Raw genomic sequence first — 26,530 nt, 5'->3', positions numbered from 1 at the left:
AAAAGGAAAAAAGAGGGAAGGAGACGGGAAGAGGAGAAGGAAGGGAGATGAGGGAGGAAGAAAAGAGAGAAGGAAGGCTTGAAGGGAGGCAGTAAGGAGGGAAGAAAGAAAGGAAGGAAGGAGGAAGGAAGGGAAGAAGGGAAAGAGAAAGAAAGAGAGGGAGGGAGTAAAAAGAAGGGAGGGAAGGGGAGACGGAGGGAGAGACACACAGAGACAGAAACAAGACAGACAAATTCAGGGGAGAGGGAGGAAGGAAGACAGACAAGAGTCTGAGCGGTGGATCCCGCCCCGGCCCCGCCCCGGCCCCGGCCCCGACTCCGCCCCCGGCCCGCGAGCTGCAGCGCCACCTCCGGTCGCCAGGGGCCGCCACTCGCAGCCGCCGACACCGTGTGCGCGCGGCGGGCCTTCTTTCCCGCCTCTGCGCCGGCCGCTCGCCTCCCCGCCGCAGCTCTCGGGCTCCGGCCGGGTCTCGCGCGCCGTCTTCTCGAGAGGGGCATCGCGCCGCCCGGCGCGCGCCGCCCCCGTGCCTCGCGGCGCGGGGTCTCGCGGGCCCCGCTCCCGCCCTCCGCTCGCCTGGCCCGGACCGGAAGCGGCGCCGCACGGCCTGGGCCTGGCGCGGGGGGCGGGCACCGGGGCCCGGTCGGACATGGGCAAGAAGCACAAGAAGCACAAGTCGGACAAACACCTCTACGAGGGTGAGGAGTGGGCCGGGGTGCGGGCGGCGGGCCCTCGGCGGCTCTGCCGGGCTTCCGCTCTTTCCCAATGGCTCCGGGGCGGCCTGGGGCCCTTCCCTCCCACGGTAGGCCCAGGCCCGCGAAGGGGGCGCGTCCTGCCCGAGGCCGCGCTGCCCCGCCGTGCGGCGGCGGCATTCGAACCCGGGTCCCCCTGGTCCGGTGAGTCTCTGGTGGGGAGACGTGAGGCGGGCCCGGGAGGCCTGGTAGCGTTCGGGGCGTGCGGCGCCGCACCCCCAGGCCGGGGTCCGTCATTCAACAGGTGCTTCGCGGAGCGCCCAAAGCCGCCTCGGCCTTGCTGCGCCTTCGCGCTCTGCATCCTTAGCACTCCCTGGAGAGCCCCGACTTTGATCGACGCGCTTTCCTCTTTTCTTTTCTTTTTTTAAGAGTATGTAGAGAAGCCCTTGAAGCTGGTCCTCAAAGTAGGAGGGAACGAAGTCACCGAACTCTCCACGGGTAGCTCGGGGCACGACTCCAGCCTCTTCGAAGACAAAAACGATCATGACAAACACAAGGACAGAAAGCGGAAAAAGAGAAAGAAAGGAGAGAAGCAGATTCCAGGGGAAGAAAAGGGGAGAAAACGGAGAAGAGTTAAGGTACAAGTGGTTGCGTTGCTTTGGCTTTGCGGACGGCACCGCCTCCTCCAGCTGCCAACCTCATTTTGTTTTCTTTGTATCTGGGGAAAACAAACGCCTCTAAGATCTGGCTCGTTTGAGGAGGAGCAGGACAGAATAGAGACATGAATCATCTATGAGTTTCAGCAAATCGTTTTTGAATTATACTCTTAGGCAATTGTACTCGCACATCAGGTGGGGAAGCAGCTAAGTCCAAATTTTGAGGAGCTGCTTCAAAGAATGCTTTTTCCATCTAGGCAGGATAAAAAGTCATGCTCAAGAAAGCCTCAGTGTTCGAGGATTGTCAAAAATAGTCATTTCAGAAGTGAGTGGGATCTACTGGGGTTTAAATTTTGTTCTGAAATAAATATTATAATGCCAAATCTGTAATGAGCAACTTTAAATCTTTTAAAACAGTGTTGTAGTCTGTTGAGAAAATTTGGTCAGAAACCTGTAATGGAGATATTCTTAACCATTTGCATTTAACAGAAAAGAATGAGTAGCTACCATCTTGGTTTGAAATCTGGGCAAAATAATAATTAATGGCTGGGCCCAGTAGCCCACACTTGTAATCCCAACACTTTGGAATGCCGAGGTGGGAGGATTGCTTGAGGCTGGAAGTTCGAGACCAGCCTGGGCAACATAGCAAGGCCCTGCCTCTGCAAAATAAACTACAAAAATTTCCAGAGCCTGGTGGTGTGCACCTGTGTCCCAGCTATTCAGGAGGCTGAGGTGGGAGGATCCCTTGAGCCCAGGAGTTTGAGGTACAGTGAGGTATGATCACACCACTGCACTCCAGCCTGGGCAATAAATACGAGACTCTGTCTCTAATAATACTAACATTGTTATTACTGTTATTAACTTTCCAAATTTAACCTGCCACTGAACGACTTATTAGATCAATTATTGTGAAGGTAAATTTTCATAGGTTAGTTATATAATTGTTCTTATGTTTATATATACAACAGGAGCTTTCTCTTCCATGTGATTGAACACATTGCTAAGTCACCAAGTCTTAGAGAACTTATTTTGGGGATTTCTTAAGTCTATTCCTTCCCTTTTGTCCCAGTTTTTATTAGCTTTGGCTAGGTAGGAGTAATGTTTTGTTTTCTTCCTTAAATTATAAAACCCATATATGCATTTGATTTTTTAAAAGTAGTTCATGTGGTACAAAAGTACACAAAATGAAAAAAGTTTTCCTCACCCCAATCCTTCACATAGACTCCCTCTTCAGAGGTAACCAGTTGTTTTTTTTAATTAATAGTAGTAAAGTAATTCGTGAAGATGGTTTTTAAAAGTCAAGAGTACTACACAGCTTTTTGACACAAAGCAGGCTGCTGCTCCACTCTGGACACTTTTTAGGTATTTTTCCTTGCCTACTTATTTCTATTTCAAAATACAGGTTTATATTGCTGTTTACTGATTTAGCAGTTTATATCTTCTACCGACATCATGTTATGGAAGATGAGAATTCAGTTTCCCTTGCTCAAGGTATAGGTACATCACAATTATTGGTTAAATCAATATTAAAGTGATTGTAGACAAGTATAGTATGCAAATATAGATCTGATCTTAACTAGTTAGATCATTGCTTTCATTTGTTTGGTTATTGCTTAATAATTCTTCCCAAACTCTAAGATTTATGAAACTCATTTGAGTTCTTTACTTCATTTTTTTTTTCTCTCTGGAGACATTTATCTTACAGCTCTCTGTCTCCTGGAGGCTGAATTAGTTGCTGTCAAGGCCTCCTGGGACTCTCCTTCGCCTGCTTCCTGGATCTCATGCCTTCCTCTTTCTTGATTCATTCCCTTGTTCTGGTGGACTGTTAACTCTAGGAACGTCCTAAGAAAGCGTACACAGGGGGTAGATTTTATAAGTTTTAACATGTTTGAAAATCTGTATTCTGCCCTCATACAGGTTGATGGTTTGACTTGTTTAGATTAAAAATTATTTTCTTTCAGACTTTTGAAGGCATTGCTTTGTTGTTTTCTGGCTTCTAAATTTGCTGTTGAGAAGTCTGTTGCCATTCTGATTCTTAGTCCTTTGCATATGACCAGTATTTGCTAACTTGAAATTTTTAGGATCTTCCTCCTTATCTTCAGTGTTCTGACATTTCACAATGAATACTTGTGCCTTCAGTTCAGAGCTGTGTGCTTGAAGTATTCCTGTGTTCATTTCTTTCCCTCCATTTTTTCTTTTCTTGATTTCTGGAACTCCTGCCCTTTAGATATTAGACTCCTGAACTGATCCTCTAATTTTCTTATGTTTTTCTCATATTTTTTCTGGGTGTGTGTGGGGCGGGGGAGGGTTCTTCCTTCAAGGAACATCCCTAAAATTTCTGACTTTTCTGGATTTATTTCAGATCTTATACGTTGAATTTCCAAGAATTTTTTCTTGTTCTCTAATTGTCCTTTTTGAATTAGCACCCTGTTCTTGGTTTTAGATGCAGTATATTCTTTTCTTTCTCTGAGGATATTAATCGAAGTTTTTTCCTGTTTTTTCTCCTAAGTTTTCTTTTGCTCCCTGCCCTGTCTCTCTCTCCCCCAAATTCTTCCATTTATTTGTCTGTGTCTGTTTTCTGTTGAAAGCATCCTTTAGTTGTCTGTTGAGCTTTTGCAGTTTGTACAAAGCTGATTAAATGCTTTGTACCTAGACAGAGTTTGTCACTTGATGGACTTTATTGTAGAGTGACTAACAGGGACTTGGTCATTTTGGTGAAGAATGCCCCAATGTCTGTACCTTACAGATATTTTCTCTGGGATTTTTAGTTTCTCCAGAGAAAAATCCTCCTCTCCTAGGAGATGGATTTTGCCAGTTTTATCCGTGTTTCTGGAGCCAACTATGGGGCAGGGGCTGAAGGTCCTACCACCCAGTTTTCTGAGTCTGGCATTTCTCCTCACTTTTGGCTCGTCTCGAGATTTGGAGACTCAGGTTCCCTGTGTCTCCCAGTTCTGAGCTTTGCCAGGGTTCGGGGATTTAGGCTTTTTTCAAAGGTGTCCACCTCTCTGCATACAGGAGTATCTTGCTTTCTCTGTTCTGCAAATCACCCCATTTGCCTTCCGTCTCCCAAGTGTGTTGACGTGGCTCATCCACCTTTGTCTCTTATGTGCTCTTTGTTCCAGCCATCCTCTTGTTTAACAAAAGTTGAGGTAACCACTTTGAACCACTCTGGTTTTTGTTCTGGCAGTTACCACCATAATCCCATTGATACATTAATGGTCTTCATTTCTTGTTTTATTCGTTATCTTATTCTTTATATTGATTACTTAGTATTTAGTTATATGGATATACCATACTTATGATTATTACTTTTAAATCTTACATGTTATACTGCAGTGAGCCTCATTGTACACACGTCTTTGTACACTCGTGTAAGAATATCTTCAGGATAGGTTCTTTAAAGTGTTCTCCCCCTTGTGTTCCAGCCACTCTGTCCTTTCTTGACTGCGGCTCTAATGATCATTAGTCCCATTGTATTTTGATGTCATTGCAACGTAAAATGGGTTCATATCCACAGTCTCTTCTGGACACACCTCTCAGAGTAGGACAGGTGGGGGATGGTTTCTATTTCACATTCAGGGCTAGAGACTTCAGATCCTCTGGGGTGTCACTGGTTCTGTAGGGACTGTTTTTTGGGTCATTCTTTTTTTCCAGGCTAGACCAGGGAAGCAGGGAGAGATTCTTTTTGCTAGTGTTATGTAGGGAGGGAGACCTTAGAGATGCCTCTGTGAGCTGTGTTCTGGATGTCCAGGGAGTTTTAGGAATAGTAGTTGCTGTGATCTCTTCTTGGGAGAAAGAAGGGCTAGAGTATGTATGATTCTGAGGGACTGGCGACTCTTCTCTCAGTTCCATGCAGCTGGATGGAGGACAAAGGATGTCCTTTTCCTTTCAAAACGTTTTTCTGAAAGGCACACATAACTTCTGCTTATGTTTTACTAACCAGAACCTAATCACATAGTCACCTTAGCTTCTAGGGAGACTGGAAAATGTTGTCTTTTTTTTTTTCCTTTTTGAGATAGGATCCCGCGTTGTCGCCCAGGGCAGAATGCAGTGGTGCAATCATGGCTCACTGCAGCTTCAGACTCCTGGACTTAAGTGATCCTCTCACCTCAGCCTCCCGAGTAGCTGGGACTACAGGCATGTATCACCACATCCAGCTAATTTTTTCAAAAACATTTTTTTGTAAAGATGGGGTCTTGCTATGTTGTCCAGGTTGGTCCCAAACGTCTGGGGTCAGGTGATCCTTTTGCCTCAGCCTCCCAAGAGTGCTAGGATTACAAGTGTGAGCTACCATGTCTGGCATTTTAGTTGGGGGGAGTGAATGGGGGTAATGTACCTTGCTAAAAATTAGGAATCTGTTACTTAGGAAAATAAGATAAAGTTAGGGGGAAGCACGCGTGCACACACACACACACACACAAAACATAAAGCCTTACAATTTTTCAAAAGTGCCTTAGTTAAGTGATTTTCTTGTTTTGAGTAGGAAGGCTCTAACTATATTAGTTTAAAATGCCCCAACGGGTGGGATCAGCAGTATTTCTCCCTGTACAGCAGTGGTATTCAATGCCAACCAAAGCATTAGGGGTACAACGTGCTTTGGTTTCCACCAGACACCACCCCTATGAAAGTGATGAATTTTCTTATTCCTTAAACATTCTGATGCTGAGCAGTTGGCAAAAATTTGCCTGCTGGCATGACTCTTAAAACATTAGTTTTCCTTTCCTAAATGTTCAGTCTTATATTTTCCCATGTTATGTAAAAAATAAAATAACAGCCATAAAAAATTCTCATGCCATCTGATCTAGTCATACATACACAAGAGGATAGTTAAGTAAAACTAAGATTCAATAAGTAAAATTCTGTGTGGCTGTTAACTTGATAAAATGATTTATAAAAATTACAGAAGTATTTCTAAAATCACATATACACACCCATTATGATTATAACACAAAAAAACTACACATAAGGTTTTACAAATAACAACTGCTACTTATCAGGCATATAGTACATCCTAGGTTCTGTGCTGAGCGCTTATGTACATCATCCTACTATACTCCCTACTGTAATCCTGTGAGACTGGTGTTCTCTCTCTATTTTGTTGGATTGTGGTACAATACACATAGCATAAAATTTACCATTTTAATTATTTTTAAGTGTGCAGTTCAGTAGTGTTAAGTGTATTTACATTTTTGTGCAACTATTTTCCAGAACTTTTTCGTATCCATTAACAACTCCCCCTTTTCCTTTCTCCCTCTCCTCAGACCTTGGCGACCACCATTCCACTTTGTCTCTATGAATTTGACTGCTTTTATAAGTGGAATGATATAGTATTTGTCTTTTTGTAGCCGTCCTATATGATTTAGCACAATGTCCTCAAGGTTCATCTGTTGTAGCACGTGTTGGAATGTCCTTCCCTTCTAAGGCTAAATGCTACTCCATTGTATGGATATACCACATTTTATTTATTCATCAGTCAGTGGACATGTGGTTTGCTTCCACCTTTTGGCTGTTATGAATAATGCTGCGAGGAACATGAATTGTACAAAGTTCTCTTCAAGACTCCTACTTTCACTTCTTTTGGATACACACCCACAAATAGAATTACTGGATCATACTATCTCCTCTTTTATTAATGAGAAAATTGAGGCTCAGGGAGGTTAAGTAACTTTACCAAGGTCTCACAGTTAGTGCCGGAATAACTCAAATTCTGCCCTTAAGAGGTCTTTAATCTAAAAAAGTTGTTAAAGTAGGCACCAACCTCTGCCCACGGCACATGGGGAAATAAAGTCAGTGCCCTAACAGAGGCAGGGTTCTAGTTCTGAGGCTCCTGAGAGTACATGGAGCTGGGGGAAAGCACAGAAGACTTTTCTCAGGAAGCAGCATTTGAGTTGGGCTTGAGAAATCAAAATACAGTGATGTAACACTATATGTTCAGTTAACATGGGGTCAACTATATGCCCTGAGAGAAATGGCTCTTTTTATGGTAGTTCAGTGGAAGTATTCTAAGATTGTAAGTCATGAGTATTGTACTTAATGGGCTACTTCAGGTATTTTCCAAGGTGATCTGACAACCCAATTTTTATTTATGTGCTGACTTTAGATGATGATCCCTGAATAGAATGATAGGCCACTGCGTAGAGACGTGGAGGTCAGGAAGCCCACACACCAGAGGATTATGGAGCTGTTGTTAGAGGATTAGCTCAAAAATGGGCAAGAAGGAAATGTGTATAGGGGACATAAAGTAGTTCTCTTTTTAAACACAGAATGCATGGAGGGGAGGGGAGGGTAAGATCTGAAAGGCAGCTGAGATGGCAGAATAAGGAGTTTGAGCTTCAGTGTGTAGTCAGTGGGAAGTCAAAAACTTTGAGTGGAAGAATGATAAAAGCTGAGTGTTAGTAACATAAATCTGGTAACAGTATCTAACAAATATTGAATGGAGAGAGTGGAAACTGTAAGGAGACCTGCATAGAAAGCTTTTTATTGAAATAGCTCAGACGAGTGGTCTCAATTCCTTTATTGAAACTCACTTGCTGTTCTGAAGAACACAGTCCTAACCCAAATGATGTCTTAACAGCTTTGTAGGTCAACTTCTGGTTTAGTTGCTGAAAGAAGTTAGGCCAGTCACATTGCTTAGGGGATGTTATCAGAACACAATGAGAAAGATAGTAGTCATTAAAAAAAATTTTTTACTCAAAAGCATTAACACATATAGGATGTTATTATATATAAAGCTAAAATTAAGTAAAACTTTAATGAAAATTACAGTAAATTCAGTAAATACCTATTTTATTAAAGCACTATCTATACTAAGTCCAACAATGGAGGCAGACTCATAACTAACATTCGAGTGTTTACTGTCTGCCAGACACTATTCTAAATTCTTTGTGTATATTTACTATTTTGATCCTTAGAAATAATTCTGTGAGGTAGGTGCTGTTAGTATCTCGTATTGCTGATTTAACTGAGCCACAGAGTAGGAGGTAGCTTTTAACTAGAGAGGAGCAGTGACTAATCGTATTAAGCAAAGTGAGAATTCTGGCAAAACACAGTTCATTGACTTGTGCCATCTGTCACACCTGGGATCTCTGGGCTGCTGTGGCTTATCTGGCTTGGCAGAAAACCCTCCCCCTTTCTCAGCATTGGTCTGTGTGTGTCCCTCCTGAGGTAGTCGTCTCAACCCCAAAAGACCTTTCCAAGGAAGGAAGAACTCAGAAAAGGGGCCTATGAGTAGCATTGCTCCTCTGATAGAAGGCTGTTTATCTGTTTCTTTATTCAACAAATGTTTACCTGACACCCGTTATCTGGCCAGACTGTACTAGGCTCCAGTGATTAAGATAGGTAAATAAATAAATAAAATCCTACAGGAGCTCAAAGTTGGACTCAGGAATCAGACATGAAAGTATAAATAAATCTCACAGCCTGATAAATCGTAAGGGAGGTTTGACTAACTTGTTCCAGGAGTCCAGGGAAAGGTATGCGTCATTCTGCCATGGGCAACCAGGGGAAAGCATCGTAGAGGTAACGGCTAACGTGTGTAGCAAATGCTGTTTTCAGCCTAGGGCCAAAAATGATGTGCAGCTGCCAGGTAATGAAACATTTTTCATTGGATTCTAAAATCAGCTGTTAAAAGGGAACTCTACATTGTTTTGCTTATTGGAGCATCACTTGAATATATGTATGTGTATATATCCTCCGAAAGTAACCAACCTGAAGGACAGTACTTATTACTAAGGACTTTAGCTGTTAATTTGCATGCTTTTGTGTTCCCATTACATGCAGTCTCCTATGATTAATTACTTCTGCAAATACTTAGCAAGTATTATGTGTTAGGCATTGCTGAGCTTGCAGATATGGAGCTGAATAAGACAAGGACCCCTGTCCAGAGGGAGCTCCAGTAGAACAGGCAAATGTCATTTGTTGAGTGAATAATGTGGTTCGGTGAGTGTTAAATCCTAATAATCTGAGCAAAGATTTGCTTTAGAAGCATTACTCACAGATTAATAAAATAACTTGCTATCAAGTTGTGGGCAAATTAGAATCTAGTCAGAAGAAAGTAAGTGTGTTTGTAGTTAGTGGAAATAGCCCCTCTTCCTTTCTCCTACCTCAGATCTTCATGCACACAAGATACTTCCTCTGCCTGGAATGCTGTTCCCACACACCCACCTCCACCCCCAACCTAGCTAGATTCTTTCTCCTTCAGATCTCAGCTCAGATGTTACTTCCTCATGGAAACTTTCCCACACTTTTCCAGTCTAAATTATTTTCACCCAGAAGTTATTCTGTCCTTGAAATCTGTTTTGTTGTTGTTTTTAAGACTAGTCAAGTGAAGCAGTGGGAATGGGGAAGGAACAAAGAAATCTAGCTGGTTGTAATCAGTTAGTTGTAAACATGTTTATTTTTTTAAATGAGTTATTTAATGCACATATCTGCTGTTATAAACCTGTTTGTTTTTTTGAATGAGTTATTTAATGAACATCTCTGCGGTTTCACTCTGAGCTCCGTAAGAGTAGGGCTGTATATATTTTCTCTTTCACTAAATAGCCACACAGTAAAGCCTCTTTTATTTATTGAATGAATGAGTGTCCATCATGTGCTAAGTAATGTGCTAAAACTTCACATAAACTATCACATTTAATCCTTAAAGTAGTCCTGTGAGGTATGTATTGTTGTGTCTATTAGAAAATTAGACTCCAAAAAATTATATAGTTTATCCATGACGCCATAGCTAATTACATAGTTTATACATATCATAGCTTTGTCACCTACTAGTGACGAGGCCAGAATTTAAACCACTTTATAAACTAACTGTAAACTCTTCTTCCTTAACTACCTAAAGTTAAATGGCACTAATATTTTTGCTTAGTTTTTTCTGTGTAATTAACAGAATTTACTGTTAACCAGAACTGTGTTAACTTATGGTTTTACGTAACTATATTCATTTAATAAATGACATTCACAACAGGATTCTGCAACATATTCTGAATTATGAAAAAGAAAATGTAAAGGTTGGAATCAGAATTTTAGGTGGAGAGAGACCTGTAGAGATCAAAGCCTTGTGTTGTACAGATGGGAAACTGAGACTAAAACAGTGGGGTAACTTGTTAAAAGTCATATGCTGGTGAACTAGAAGTTAGATCTCCTGATTCTCAGTCTGGAAATAACATGCTACAATATCTCTATTCAGTTTAGGGTAGTTTCCAAGCATATGTTTTTATATTCTTTTTTTCTTTCGGACTCCCTAGCCCCAAAGACTTTTTGCTTTACTGAATGATAAAGTGGTTACAGTAGACCAGGATAACTAGGTAAAGATACTAGGTAGGGGTGGTTCAGAAACATTATACCCTCCTTTGGTACTTTTTCCACTTGGCTAGTTCATGAGTGACCATCTCATCAACTCTGTAAGATTGTAAGATAAATAATAACAGTTAAATCTCCATCTTGCATGTGGTAAAGAGGTCTGATGAGAGTAAATGAATTGCCTAAGGTCACAGAGTGGTTTTTTACTTTATTCTTTTTGTTCTTTTTTTTTTGAGACAGGATCTGGCTCTGTTGCCCAGGCTAGAGTGCAGTGGTGCAATCTCGACTTACCGCAACCTGCACCTCCTGGGGCTCAAGCCATCCTCCTACCTCAGCCTCCAAGTAGCTGGGACTACAGGTGCACGCCAAAACTCCTGGCTAATTTTTGTATTTTTTGTAGAGACGGGATTTCGCTATGTTGCCTAGGCTGGCCTCGAACTCCTGAGCTCAAGTGATCCACCCGCCTCGGCCTCCCAAAGTTCTGGGATGACAGGGGTGAGCCACCACGTCCAGCCAGCAGAGTGTTTTAAGGATGAAGCTGGACTCTTAGAGCATAGGTTAGCAAGCTGGCCAACAGTTTTTGTAAATAAATTTTTATTGAAACACAACCAAATTAATTCATTTACATTTTATCTGTGGTGGTTTTCATACTACAACATACTGTAATACAAAAGCAGAGTTTAGTAGTTGTGACAGACCTTATGGGCCACAAAGCCTAAATATTTACAGTTTGGCCATTTTTGGTTTTTGTTTTGTTTTGATTTGTTTTGTTTTTGAGACAGAGTCTTGTTCTGTCGCCCAGGCTGGAGTGCAGTGATGCGTTCTCGGCTCACTGCAACCTCCACCTACGGGTTCAAGCGATTCTCCTGCGTCAGCCTCCCAAGTAGCTGGGATTACAGGCGTGCACCACCACCCGCAGCTGATTTTTGTATTTTTAGTAGAGATGGAGTTTCACTTTGTTGGCCAGGCTGGTCTCAAACTCCTGGCCTCAAGTGGTACACCTGCCTCAGCCTCCCAAAGCTCTGGGATTACAGGCACGAGCCATTGCACTTGGCCCAGTTTGATCATTTACCAAAAAGTTTGCTGGCCCCAGTTATAGACTCTTGGCACTGGCACTGGATGAGTTTTTTCTGCCTAGGAGAATGCATACTGCCTCTCAAGCTGTCCTTTCTTCACAGGTCACATTTAATAGGAAGGAATCTGTGTCTCTGTGTCTGTTATTCCATAGAATGGATCTTCTAAACTTGCCAGCCTACCAAGATCCATACCAGTATTTCTGGACGAAGGATTTAAAATTTTCCAAAGTTAAGAATTATTGCAACAGAATATGTGGTGAGGTGGTAAAAATACATTAATCAACTAACAGTGGTAGCTGGGATCAAGCATGAGTTCAGTTTATAACTGCTCTCTGGAACTTTTAAAACAACCATATAGTCTGTATTAGGTGCTTCGGATTCTGAAAATAGAGTGCAAAGCTCTAGATCAGTGATTCTCAAAGTGTGGTCCCTGTACCGGCAACACCCACATGGCCTGGAAACTTGTTAGAAAGTACAAATTCTCAGTCTCTACCCCATACCTGCAGATCAGTAATTCTAGGGATAAGGCCCAGCCGTCTGTGTTTTTAATGAGACCTTCAGGTGATTCTAATGCACACTAAAGCTTGCGAACCACAAGGGGACCTCAGAATGTTTGTTTCTTGCAAAATCCTAAATAATCCTGATGCTGCCAGTCTGGCGACCATGCTTTGAGAACCACTGCTCTAGATACTAGAAATAAAAAATAGGCCATAGGCCAAGAAAATAGCTTTTTGAGTCCATAAGATCCTGTTGAGAATCTTGATTTTGATGAGCATAAAATGGGCATTGTTGGACAATTTTACTTCAAAATTTAAATTTTAAAAATGCAGAGTACAGAGAATAATAAAACTACCATCTTGATACCAATCATCCAGCTTTAGCAGATCTCAACATTTAGCCATATATGTGTGTGTGTATATACACACGTATATACACACCTGTATGTGTATATACACACGTATATACACACCTGTATGTGTATATACACACGTATATACACACCTGTATGTGTATATACACATATATACACCTGTATGTGTATATACACATATATACACCTGTATGTGTATATACACATATATACACCTGTATGTGTATATACACGTGTATATACACATATATATATATATTTTTTTTTCCCCCTAAGGAAAGAAGAGGGCAGACAGAGATCCCTTATACCCTTTCAGAGTCCCATTTCTGTCTTTCCTTCTAATAGAGAGAACCACTGTACTGAATTTGGTGTATATCACATGCATGTTTTTATAATTACAAGTTCTGCATACATCTGTAAGCAGTGTATGCTTACACATTTTCATACTTAGCTTGTAACAGTAATTGTTCTGCAACTTTTTCTCCAGACGTTGTTTCTGAGTGTTATCTGTGTTGATACAATATAATTGTAGCTCATTTATTTTACCTGTTATGTAAATATGACATAATTTATTAACCATTTTCCTTTTAATAGACATTGGATAATTCCTGTTTTTTACTATTTTAAACAATGCTGCAGTAATCTCGTACAAGTCTCCATGTAGACCGTATGACAGGAAATTTTTCTGGTATATGCACAGAGAGTAGCAGTTGAGAAGTAGGATAAAGGCTTTGCTGGCTTTGCTAGATATTGCTAATTGCTCTGCTAAGATTGTTCCTATTCACCCAATTGCAAGGTATGGAAATCCCATTTCTCTACATTTTTATCAAAACTTGACATTTCAGACATTTTAAATGTTGCCAAAGAGAGGTGAAATGCCTTCTAGTTTTTAAATCTATAATTACCCAAGTTCTAGGGAGCTTGAGCTAGTTCTCATGTTCTCAGCATTTCACATTTCTTATTCTGAGAGTTACCTGTAGTATCGCTTATCTATTTCCTTTTTGGATTTTTTGCCTTTTTGCATAGATTTATAGATGCTCTTTATGGAATCTTTCTTAATGTTTTATAAGTTCTGTTTCAAGTACTTTATCTCAGTCTGTTGTTAGATTTTTAACTTGACTCATGGATTTTGTTGAGGTACCAAAATTTATCAACTTAATATCAAATTTATCAAGTTTTTCCTTTAAAATTTATTCTTTTTATATCTTGTTTAAGAAAGTCTTTTTCTACTCTTGGGTCTTAAAGATGCTTTACTTTTATCTGAAGTTCTGAAGCTTTGCTTTGTACATTTAAGTCTTTATCTGGAATTCACTTTTGTGTATGGCATGAAGTAGAGCTCAAATTCTATTTTCTCTTTTCAGGTAACAGTTGTCTCAGTACCACCCTTTTGTCATTGACTTATAATGTCACCTCTGTGATATACTAAGATTATTCTTTGTACATGGGTCTGTTTCTGGGCTCTGATCTCTTCTGTTGGCTTATTTGTCTGTGTGTCAGACCCACATTGTCTTATTATCACATTATACAAATAACTTAATATCTGGTAAGACGTATCATCTTACTCTGACCTTTTTCAAAACTGTTGTGTTCTTATTCATTCACTCTTCAAGGTAAATTAATGCAATTGGCTTGTTGAATTCCATGGAAATTTTTGTTTTTAAATTTCGATTGGCATTACATCGAATGTATTGATAACTTGAGAGAGGATTGACTCTGCATTCATGAACATAGTATATCTCCTTTATTCAGGCCTTCTGTGACCTTCAGTAATGTTTCACAGTTTTTCCCAAAAGGTTTTGGGTATCTTTTATTAGATTTATTTCTATATACACTATGTTGCTTTTTTGGATAGTATTGTTTTTCTAACTGGTTATTTCTGGCATAGAGACCCCCTTTTTTTTTTCCTTTGTGAACATATTATTCTCTCCTTTTCCAGTAGATGGCAGTAAAGTACATTGAGCTCGTTATTAAGAATATTTTCTTTGCAGTGATGTCTTTTTACCCCTTAAAATGATTTATGTATTTAAAGATATTGGTTCTGAAATATTTCTAAATTATCTCCCTTTGTTCCATTTAGGAGGATAAAAAGAAGCGAGATCGAGACCGGGTGGAGAATGAGGCAGAAAAAGACCTCCAGTGTCACGCCCCTGTGAGATTAGACTTGCCCCCTGAGAAGCCTCTCACAAGCTCTTTAGCCAAACAAGAAGGTTGGAGTAACTCTGAATTAACTATCCTGAATGAGGAGGCTGAAATTATTATAGCTCAGGAAAATAGTGGGGTTTTAGCTTCTAAGTTGGAGCTTTGTAATTGAATTTTTAAGTTTTTTCTCTCAAACTGCATAAGAGCTTTAAATTAGCTTCAACTTTGGATTGATACTCTCAAACTTCAATATATTTTCAAGATAAATGGAATTTATGAGATATTTAATAATGGTTGTAGAAAATGATCTAGTAAATAATACTGTCTAGAATACTCCTTTTTAAAACACCCTTTTCCATTCTTCTTTGCTTTAGAAGTAGAACAGACACCCCTTCAAGAAGCTTTGAATCAACTGATGAGACAATTGCAGAGGTAAATGTTTTTCCAATATTTTTGTAATATAGAAATTAAAATGGTAGATGTGTAGGATCCAAACCACATTTGTGCCTAACTCCAAACATACTTGATATTAAAGTGAATGATAAATATTTTGCCTGGCAGCCGAAGTACTCCAAGAGGCTAACTTTTAGATATTCTTTATTTGGTTTGTTTCCCTGGCAACTTGAAGGGTGTTACATAATACTTTTAATGACAAATTTCTGTCTCTAAAGTAATTTCTGATGTTAAAACTTTAAGCCATGAATAAACAATACAGATATTTCCACTTTGCTAATAGATGGAAATACCTTCTGTGTATTTGCACAATGCTTATCATGCCATGAATGTTTAGCAGTTATTAAGTATGAGAGAAAAAATAAAACATCATAAATAGGAATTATGGCCTTCTTTTAAATGCAGAAATTGGTTCTAAAAATTTCAGTGCCTAGATTAAGCCACTGTTGAGTTCTTAAAAGGGAAAAGAATAACTCAATCTTTATTAAAATATTTATTTTGGGCCAGGCGCAGCGGCTCGCGCCTGTAGTCCCAGCACTTTGGGAGGCCGAGGGGGGCAGATCACGAGATCAGGAGATTGGGACCATCCTGGCTAACATGGTGAAACCCCATCTGTACTTAAAAAAAAAAAAAAAATTTGGCAGGCGTCATGGTGGGCGCCTGTAGTCCCAGCTACTTGGGAGGCTGAGGCAGGAGAATGGCGTGAACCCAGGAGGTGGAGCTTGCAGTGAGCCGAGATCATGCCACTGCACTCCAGCCTGGGCGACAGAGCAAGACTCTGTCTCAAAAAATAAATAAATAAATAAATAAAATATATTTATTTTGATATCTCTCTTTACTCAGAGTTTAAATTTTCAGCTCAAAGATATTTCCATTATTTGCAAAGGGTTTATGGTTGTAGATCATACATTTTTACAGTGGACTTTCTTTCATTGTATTGAACTTAAGTCAACCCAGAACACATTGTAAATAATTTTTCTCTAATGTAATCTGTATTCAATGCCTGTTCAGGTTTGCAGTTAAGATCAGAAGTTAGCCGAGTATAGTAGCTCACACCTGTAATCCCAACACTTTGGGAGGCTGAGGTGGGAGGATCAATTGAGGCCAGGAGTTTAAGACCAGCCTGGGCAACATAGTGAGACCCCATCTCTACAAAAAAATAAAAATTATCCTGGTGTGGTTGCACGCACCTGTAGTCCTAGCTGCTCCAGAGACTGAGGTGGAAGGATCACTTGAGCCCAAGAGGTTGAGGCAACAGTGAGCTGTGATAGCGCCATTGCACTTCAGCCTGGGCAACAGAATGAGATCTTTTCTAAAAAAAAAAAAAAGAACTTACTGGTCTCTCTTCTTTTTTGGTGTTTGAGAAAAATTACATCTCTAGTCTTTATATTTAAATAACTCATTCATTACTTCACTACTTGTCCGAAAGGAGTATAGGTATTGGGTATTCCTTTGCAATTTACAAGGTGTGACTGTAAAGTGTCATGGCTGCCTTAGAGTTTTTCTTGCAACATAAGGCCAGAATGTAGGTTAATGATGTCATCTTAAAAGAAATGACTTAATTAAAAGAAGACATTCAAATGGCCAACAGGTATATGAAAAAATGCTCACCATCACTAATAATCAGAGAAATGCAAGTCAAAATCACCTCACCCCAATTAGAATGCCTGTTATCAAAAGACAAAAAAAAAAAAAGCTGGCAAGAATGTGGTAGAGAAAGGGAAATTGTATATACTGTTGGTGGAAATGTAAATTAGTATAGCCATTATGGACAACAGTATGGAGGTTCCTCAAAAAATTAAAAATAGAACTACCATATGATCCAGCAATTCAGCTACTGGGTATATATCCAAAAGTAATGAAATCATTATGTCCAGGAGATACCTGTACTCTCATGTTAATTGCAGTGCTATTCATAGTAGCCAAGACGGAATCAGTCTAAGTGCCCATCAAAGGATGAATGCATTTTTTAAAATGTGGTATGTATACACCAATGGAATATTATTCCACCATTAAAAAGAATGAAATACTATCATTTGTAACAACCTGGATGAACCTAGAGGACATCATGTTAAATGAAATAAGCCAAACACAGAAGAACAAATACTGCACGCTCCTTTTGTAGTTCATAAGTGTAATGATTGGGTTTTCATGTTCCTTTGTGAGATATACCGCCCTCAAACTTTGCTACAACATCAGCACATTACCCATCTGATGTGAAGACAGAAAATATGATGAGGGCACAAATATGACATCATCTCACTCATGTGGGATCTTAAAAAGTTGATTTCATAGAAGTAGAGAGTAGAACAGTGGTTACCAGAGGCAAGGGAAAGGTAGAGGTTGGTCACCAGGTACAGAATTACAGTTAGATGGGAGGAATAAGCTCTGGTGTTCTATTGCACAGTAAGGTGACAGCAGTCCACAGCCATTTATTATATACATCAGAATAGCTAAAAGAAAGGATTTTGAATGTTCTTATTCCAAAGAAATAACAAGTGTCTGGGTTGATAAATATGCTAATTACCCTGATTTGATTATTACACAGTGATACCGAAGTATCCTTGTATATATGTATGTTAGTATATATGTGTCGAAACGTCACACTGTACCCTCTAAATATGTGCGATTATTATATGTCAATTAGAAACAAAGTCTTAAGGAGAAAACACTTCAGAAAGTATTTCTTAGTCTAAAGACATTGGGAATTAGAACCCAGAGCCACACTGTTTTGATTAGTTTTAATGGTTGGATGATTCTTCATCCTTAACCAGGAGCTAAGCCTGGTTTTAAAAAAAAAAAAAAATCTAGTTGATCAAGTTTGATAATAGCATTTTTGGTCAAAACTAGATGGGACTCTGTATTAAAATGACTGACCTAGGAGTTAGATAATTTCCTCCAAAGGGTAGCTGCAGGAGGCCACCCAGAGGTGAATGCTGCCATTATGGTAACTCCTGTGGACAGCGCACATTTTGATGTATGGGTCCTGACTGGGTATTTTTGCTTGTTGTCATTTTTTAATCTCACTGCTTAGGCATCCTGCTGTGGAAAACAAAGGCAGATTCACATAGACCTGAATCAGATTTCAACTCTTTTATTTAATTCATGACTCAGGATAGATAATTTCAATCTTACTGAGCCTCAGTATCCTCCGGTGGTGGAGGATACCACCACTTTGATGGCTTTTGTGAGGATTCGATATAAAATATGTCAAGTGCCTACCACTGGGACTAGCAACATGGTAAATATGTTTTTAAAGAAGTTGTTATTTTTTAAACCATATTTTTACTGTTATTCTGTGGAGTAAGAAAACTTTTGGTGTGCCAGATTTCCAGAGGGAAAAAAAAAAATTAGCATAATGATTTAATCATATAAAGCACTCATTCTCAACCTGACAATACTGGAAATACAAATGCCAAATACTCAAATCCCAATGCCAATACTCATCTGTGGAAATATCACTGCCTGGACCCTACCCTTCTTCCCCAAGAGCTTCTGATAACAGTGAGTCTAGGCTGAGTCTTCCTCCCGTTTCTTCCCCACATTGGAATTTTTTTAAAGCTCCTGTGTGATTCTAGTGAACAGCCAGTGTTGTGAATCTGTGATGAAAAGCACTAGTTTTCAAATTCGAGTTTCTGATTTTGGGGTTTTTTTGGTCCAGTCCTGTCTTGGCACACATACGGAGGTATTTAAGAGGACCTTTTTAATGTCAGTTTTTTTAGCATCCCCCACATATACATGATAGAAGTTATATCCATTTATGGAGAAAATAGACATACATGGACCAGAAACGCAAGCCTATTAGAAATTAATATGGAGGATTGTAGATGTATGTTCATAGTTACTATTTCGGCCTTTTCCCCTTTGGTTGATTAAAAATATGCAGTGCTAATCTCCCAAAGGTTAAAACATTGGTCAGTTAGTTGAGGTTGTTTATTTTGCTTCATTTTTTCCTGTTTAAGTGTAGCTGTTAATTAATGAGGCTGTGTATTTTAAAAGAAAGAAATCTCCATCCTGAGGGTACAGCTAGTATGTAAAACTTCCTTGTTATTAAATAGTTAATAGACTTTAAAATTATTTCTTCAGTTTTCAGTTAAAAATACGTTAGCATATTACAAATTGTTTCTGTATCTGAAGGGTTTCGTCTGACTTCTGCTCCTAGACCAATAGATTTGTTTGTAATAGAATAAAATATAACGTTGTCTTTTGCATATCTTCACAGAAAAGATCCAAGTGCTTTCTTTTCATTTCCTGTGACTGATTTTATTGCTCCTGGCTACTCCATGATCATTAAACACCCAATGGATTTTAGTACCATGAAAGAAAAGATCAAGAACAATGACTATCAGTCCATAGAAGAACTAAAGGTAACTCTTCAATCCTATATACACAAAATCTTGGTAGAAATCTGCATGTCTGATATTCAGAATCTTTCTCATTGACCTTTTATTTTGCAAAGAATTGAGTTTATTTTAAGATCCAATATCTTTGTTTATTTCTGCTTCAGAAAACTTTATGAGCTTGGTGATGGAAAACCAGATGAAATAGGTCATCTGATATCTTTCATTCATAATTATTTTTGTCGTTAGTGAAATTTTGAGTTTGATATGTGTTCCACAGTATATTTTTTCCAACCTTAGAGTGAAATTTTTAGCTTTAAATCAATACAAGTAAAACTAATATTTTAATGAAAGTTGAGGGTTTTTTCTATTTCTAGACATATAAGATATGCATATTGTATTAGTCCATTCTTACACCGCTATACAGAACTGCCTGAGACTGGGTAATTTATGAAGAAAAGAGCTTTGATCAACTCACAGTTCCACAGACTGTACAGGACACATAGCTGGAAAGGCCCAAGGAAACTTACAATCATACTGGAACATGAAGGGGAAGCAAGCACGTCTTCACATGGCAGCAGGAGACAGTGAAGGGGGAAGTGCTACACACTTTCTTTTTTTCTTAGATGGTTTACATTTTTTTAATTGTTTTTATTTATTTTTTTAATTTAAGTTTTAGGGTACATATGCACAACGTGCAGGTTTGTTACATATATATACATGTGCCATGTTGGTGTGCTGAACCCATTAACTCGTCATTTACATTAGGTATATCTCCTAATGCTACCCCTCCCCGCTACCCCCACCCCACAACAGGCCCCGGTGTGTGATGTTCCCCACCCTGTGTCCAGGTGTTCTCATTGTTCAATTCCCACCTATGAGGGAGAACATGTGGTGTTTGGTTTTCTGTCCTTGCCATAGTTTCCTCAGAAACAGCTTCATCCATGTCCCTACAAAGGACATGAACTCATCCTTTTTTATGGCTGCATAGTATTCCATGGTGTATATGTGCCACATTTTCTTAATCCAGTCTATCATCATTGGACATTTGGGTTGGTTCCAAGTCTTTGCTATTGTGAATAGTGCCACAGTAAACATACATGTGCATGTGTCTTTATAGCAGCATGATTTATAATCCTTTGGGTATATACACAGTAATGGGATTGCTGGGTCAAACGCTATTTCTAGTTCTAGATCCTTGAGGAATCGCCACACTGTCTTCCACATGGTTGAACTAGTTTACAGTCCCACCAACAGTGTAAAAGTGTTCCTATTTCTCCACATCCTCTCCAGCACCTGTTGTTTCCTGACTTTTTAATGATCTCCATTCTAACTGGTGTGAGATGGTATCTCATTGTGGTTTTGATTTGCATGTCTCTGATGGCCAGTGATGATGAGCATTTTTTCATGTGTCTGATGGCTGCATGAATGTCTTCTTTTGAGAAGTGTCTGTTGATATCCTTTGCCCACTTTTTGATGGGGTTGTTTGATTTTTTTCTTGTAGATTTGTTTAAGTTCTTTGTAGATTCTGGATATTAGCCCTTTGTCAGATGGGTAGACGGTGAAAATTTTCTCCCATTCTGTAGGTTGCCTGTTCACTCTGATGGTAGTTTCTTTAGCTGTGCAGAAGCTCTTTAGTTTAATTAGATCCCATTTGTCAATTTTGGCTTTTGTTGACATTGCTTTTGGTGTTTTAGTCATGAAGTCGTTGCCCATGCCTATGTCCTGAATGATATTGCCTAGGTTTTCTTCTAGGGTTTTTATGGTTTTAGGTCTAACATTTAAGTCTCTAATCCATCTTGAATTAATTTTTGTATAAGGTGTAAGGAAGGGATCCAGTTTCAGCTTTCTACATATGGCTAGCCAGTTTTCCCAGCACCGTTTATTAAATAGGGAATTCTTTCCCCATTTCTTGTTTTTGTCAGGTTTATCAAAGATCAGATGGTTGTAGATGTGTGGTATTATTTCTGAGGCCTCTGTTCTGTTCCATTGTTCTCTGTCTCTGTTTTGGTACCAGTACCATGCTGTTTTGGTTACTGTAGCCTTGAAGTATAGTTTGAAGTCAGGTAGCATGATGCCTCCAGCTTTGTTCTTTTGGCTTAGGATTGTCTTGGCAATGCAGGCTCTTTTTTGGTTCCATATGAACTTTAAAGTAGTTTTTTCCAATTCTGTGAAGAAAGTCATTGGTAGCTTGATGGGGATGGCATTGAATCTATAAATTACCTTGGGCAGTATGGCCATTTTCACGATATTGATTCTTCCTACCCATGAGCATGGGATGTTCTTCCACTTGTTTGTATCCTCTTTTATTTCGTTGAGCGGTGGTTTGTAGTTCTCCTTGAAGAGGTCCTTCACATCCCTTGTGAGTTGGATTCCTAGGTATTTTATTCTCTTTGAAGCAATTGTGAATGGGATTTCACTCATGATTTGGCTCTCTGTTTGTCTGTTATTGGTGTATAGGAATGCTTGTGATTTTTGCACATTGATTTTGTATCCTGAGACTTTGCTGAAGTTGTTTATCAGCTTAAGGAGATTTTGAGCTGAGACGATGGGGTTTTCTAAATGTACAATCATGTCATCTGCAAACAGGGACAATTTGACTTCCTCTTTTCCTAATTGGATACCCTTTATTTCTTTCTCCTGCCTGATTGCCCTGGCCAGAACTTCCAACACTATGTTAAATAGGAGTGGTGAGAGAGGGCATCCCTGTCTTGTGCCAGTTTTCAAAGGGAATGCGTCCAGTTTTTGCCATTCAGTATGATATTGGCTGTGGTTTTGTCATAAATAGCTCTTACTATTTTGAGATATGTCCCATCAGTACCTAGTTTATTGAGAGTTTTTAGCATGAAGGGCTGTTGAATTTTGTCAAAGGCCTTTTCTGCATCTATTGAGATAATCATGTGGTTTTTGTCTTTGGTTCTGTTTATATGCTGGATTACGTTTATTGGTTTGTATATGTTGAACCAGCCTTGCATCCTAGGGTTGAAGCCAATTGGATCGTGGTGGATAAGCTTTTTGATGTGCTGCTGGATTCGGTTTGCCAGTATTTTATTGAGGATTTTTGCATCGATGTTCATCAGGGATATTGGTCTAAAATTCTCTTTTTTTGTTGTGTCTTTACCAGGCTTTGGTATCAGGATGATGCTGGCCTCATAAAATGAGTTAGGGAGGATTCCCTCTTTTTCTATTGATTGGAATAGTTTCAGAAGGAATGGTACCAGCTCCTCTTTGTACCTCTGGTAGAATTCGGCTGTGAATCCGTCTGGTCCTGGACTTTTTTTGGTTGGTAGGCTATTAATTATTGCCTCAATTTCAGAGCCTGTTATTGATCTATTCAGGGATTCAGCTTCTTCCTGGTTTAGTCTTGGGAGGGTGTATGTGTCCAGGAATTTATCCATTTCTTCTAGATTTTCTAGTTTATTTGCATGGAGGTGTTTATAGTATTCTCTGATGGTAGTTCCTATTTCTGTGGGATCAGTGGTGATATCCCCTTTATCATTTTTTTATTGCATCTATTTGATTCTTCTCTGTTTTCTTCTTAGTCTTGCTAGTAGTCTATCAATTTTGTTGATCTTTTCAAAAAACCAGCTCCTGGATTCATTGATTTTTTTGAAGGGTTTTTTGTATCTCTATCTCCTTCAGTTCTGCTCTAATATTAGTTATTTCTTGCCTTCTGCTAGGTTTTGAATGTGTTTGCTCTTGCTTCTCTAATTTTTTTAATTGTGAGTTAGGGTATCAATTTTGGATCTTTCCTGCCTTCTCTTGTGGGCATTTAGTGCTATAAATTTCCCTCCACACCTGCTTTAAATGTGTCCCAGAGATTCTGGTATGTTGTGTCTTTGTTCTCACTGGTTTCAAAGAACATCTTTATTTCTGCCTTCATTTCGTTATGTACCTGGTAGTCATTCAGGAGCAGGTTGTTCAGTTTCCATATAGTTGAGCGGTTTTGAGTGAGTTTCTTAATCCTGAGTTCTAGTTTGATTGCACTGTGGTCTGAGAGACAGTTTGTTATAATTTCTGTTCTTTTACATTTACTGAGGAGAGCTTTACTTCCAGCTATGTGGTCAATTTTGGAATAAGTGCAATGTGGTGCTGAGAAGAATGTATATTCTGTTGATTTAGGGTGGAGAGTTCTGTAGATGTCTATTAGGTCTGCTTGGTGCAGAGCTGAGTTCAATTCCTGGATATCCTTGTTAACTTTCTGTCTCATTGATCTGTCTAATGTTGACAGTGGGGTGTTAAAGTCTTGCATTATTATTGTGTGTGAGTCTAAGTCTCTTTGTAGGTCTCTAAGGACTTGCTTTATGAATCTGGGTGCTCCTGTATTGGGTGCATATATATTTAGGATAGTTAGCTCTTCTTGTTGAATTGATCCCTTTACCATTATGTAATGGCCTTCTTTGTCTCTTTTGATCTTTGTTGGTTTAAAGTCTGTTTTATCCGAGACTAGGATTGCAACCCCTGCCTTTTTCTGTTTTCCATTTGCTTGGTAGATCTTCCTCCATCCCTTTATTTTGAGCCTATATGTGTCTCTGCACATGAGATGGGTTTCCTGAATACAGCATACTGATGGGTCTTGACTCTTCATCCAATTTGCCAGTCTGTGTCTTTTAGTTGGAGCATTTAGCCCGTTTACATTTAAGGTTAATATTGTTACATGTGAATTTGATCCTGTCATTATGATGTTAGCTGGTTATTTTGCTCGTTAGTTGATGCAGTTTCTTCCTAGCATTGATGGTCTTTATAATTTGTCATGTTTTTGCAGTGGCTGGTACTGGTTTTTCCTTTCCATGTTTAGTGCTTCCTTCAGGAGCTCTTGTAAGGCAGGCCTGGTGGTGACAAAATCTCTCAGCATTTGTTTGTCTGTAAAAGATTTTATTTCTCCTTCACTTATGAAGCTTAGCTTGGCTGGATATGAAATTCTGGGTTGAAAATTCTTTTCTTTAGGAATGTTGAATATTGGCCCCCACTCTCTTCTGGCTTGTAGAGTTTCTGCCGAGAGATCCGCAGTTAGTCTGATGGGCTTCCCTTTGTGGGTAACCCGACCTTTCTCTCTGGCTGCCCTTCACATTTTTTCCTTCATTTCAACTTTGGTGAATCTGACAATTATGTGTCTTGGAGTTGCTCTTTTCGAGGAGTATCTTTGTGGCATTCTCTGTATTTCCTGAATTTGAATATTGGCCTGCCTTGCTAGGTTGGGGAAGTTCTCCTGGATAATATCCTGAAGAGTGTTTTCCAACTTGGTTCCATTCTCCCCATCACTTTCAGGTACACCAATCGGATGTAGATTTGGTCTTTTCACATAGTCCAATATTTCTTGGAGGCTTTGTTCATTTCTTTTCACTCCTTTTCCTCTAAACTTCTCTTTTTGCTTCATTTCATTCATTTGATCTTCAATCACTGATACCCTTTCTTCCACTTGATCGAATTGGCTAGTGAAACTTGTGCATGCGTCACATAGTTCTCGTGCCATGGTTTTCAGCTCCATCAGGTCAGTTAAGGTCTTCTCTACCCTGTTTAATGTAGTTAGCCATTCGTCTAATCTTTTCTCAAGGTTTTTAGCTTCTTTGCGATGGGTTCGAACATCTTCCTTGAGCTCAGAGAAGTTTGTTATTACTGGTCGTCTGAAGCGTTCTTCTCTCAACTCGTCAAAGTCATTCTCCGTCCAGCTTTGTTCTGTTGCTGGCAAGGATCTGTGTTCCTTTGGAGGAGAAGAGGTGCTCTGATTTGTAGAATTTCCAGCTTTTCTGCTCTGGTTTCTCCCCATCTTTGTGGTTTTATCTACCTTTGGTCTTTGATGATGGTGACGTACAGATGGAGTTTTGGTGTGGATGTCCTTTCTATTTGTTAGTTTTTCTTCTAACAGTCAGGACCCTCAGCTGCAGGTCTGTTGGAGTTTGCTGGGGGTCCACTCCAGACCCTGTTTGTCTGGGTATCACCAGCAGAGGCTGCAGAACAGCAAATATTGCAGAATGGCACATGTTGCTGCCTGATCCTTCCTCTGGAAGCTGCGTCTCAGAGGGGCACCCAGCTGTATGAAGTGTCAGTCGGCCCCTACAGGGAGATGCCTCCCAGTTAGGCTGCTCGGGGGTCAGGGACCCACTTGAGGAGGCAGTCTGTCCGTTCTCAGATCTCAAATTCCATGCTGGCAGAACCACTACTCTCTTTAAAGCTGTCAGACAGGGACGTTTAAGTCTGCAGAAGTTTCTGCTGCCTTTTGTTCAGCTATGCCCTGCCCCCAGAGGTGGGCTCCACCCAGTTCGAGCTTCCCGGTGGCTTTGTTTACCTACTCAAGCCTCAGCAGTGGCAGGCGCCCCTGCCCCAGCCTCATTGCCACCTTGTAGTTCAATCTCAGACTGCTGTGCTAGCAGTGAGTGAGGCTCCGTGGGCATGGGACCCTCTGAGCCAGGCACAGGATATAATCTCCTGGTGTGCCATTTGCTGAGACCATTGGAAAAGCACAGTATTAGAGTGGGAGTGTCCTGATTTTCCAGGTACAGTCTGTCACAGCTTCCCTTGGCTAGGAAAGGGAATTCCCCAACCCCTTGTGCTTCCTGAGTGAGGTGATACCCTGCCCTGCTTCAGCTCACACTCTGTGGGCTGCTCCCACTGTCCAACAAGCCCCAGTGAGATGAACGCAGTACCTCAGTTGGAAATGCAGAAATCACCAGTCTTCTGCATTGCTCATGCTGGGAGCTGTAGACTGGATCTGTTCCTGTTCGGCCACCTTGGAACCTATCACTACACACTTTCAAACAACCAGATCTTTTGAGAACTCATTATCACGAGAACAGCAAGGGGGAAATCTGCCTCCATGATCAAATCACCTCCCACCAGGTCCTTCCCCCAACATTGGGGATTACATTTCAACATGAGATTGGGGTGGGGACACAGAGCCAAACCATATCACTTGTACTCTAAAGAATAAATTGGCTTGTCCAGAAATACTAAAGAGAAGTTTAATTACATTTTCTAATTTGATGAAAGTTAATTGCTCTCTGAGTTCATT

General features: G+C 40.0%; 1 protein-coding gene and 1 non-coding gene across 19 annotated transcripts in view; both read left to right on the top strand.

Moving 5' to 3' along the window:
- Positions 1-377: 377 nt before the first annotated feature.
- The window catches only part of BRD7 (bromodomain containing 7), a 54,514-nt gene continuing 28,361 nt past the window's right edge, over positions 378-26,530 (top strand). For all 18 annotated transcript variants that reach the window (XR_010124445.1, XR_010124446.1, XR_010124444.1 and 15 more), the window contains exons 1-5: positions 378-695; positions 1,119-1,327; positions 14,667-14,796; positions 15,103-15,160; positions 19,404-19,548. Coding sequence is in view for 14 of the 18 variants with exons in the window: in XM_063655045.1 (XP_063511115.1) it covers positions 647-695; positions 1,119-1,327; positions 14,667-14,796; positions 15,103-15,160; positions 19,404-19,548 (591 nt within the window). In the remaining 4 variants the exon portion in view is untranslated. The remainder of the gene's footprint in view (positions 696-1,118; positions 1,328-14,666; positions 14,797-15,102; positions 15,161-19,403; positions 19,549-26,530) is intronic.
- Positions 17,295-17,398, top strand: LOC129016418 (small nucleolar RNA U13). The gene has a single exon (XR_008494816.1). It is a non-coding gene; the product is annotated as a small nucleolar RNA U13 (small nucleolar RNA).

Source organism: Pongo pygmaeus, chromosome 18 (assembly GCF_028885625.2).
Source record: "Pongo pygmaeus isolate AG05252 chromosome 18, NHGRI_mPonPyg2-v2.0_pri, whole genome shotgun sequence".
NCBI lineage: Eukaryota > Metazoa > Chordata > Mammalia > Primates > Hominidae > Pongo > Pongo pygmaeus.
The sequence above is the reverse complement of the archived record's forward strand: the minus strand, read 5'-3'. Positions and strand labels throughout refer to the sequence as shown.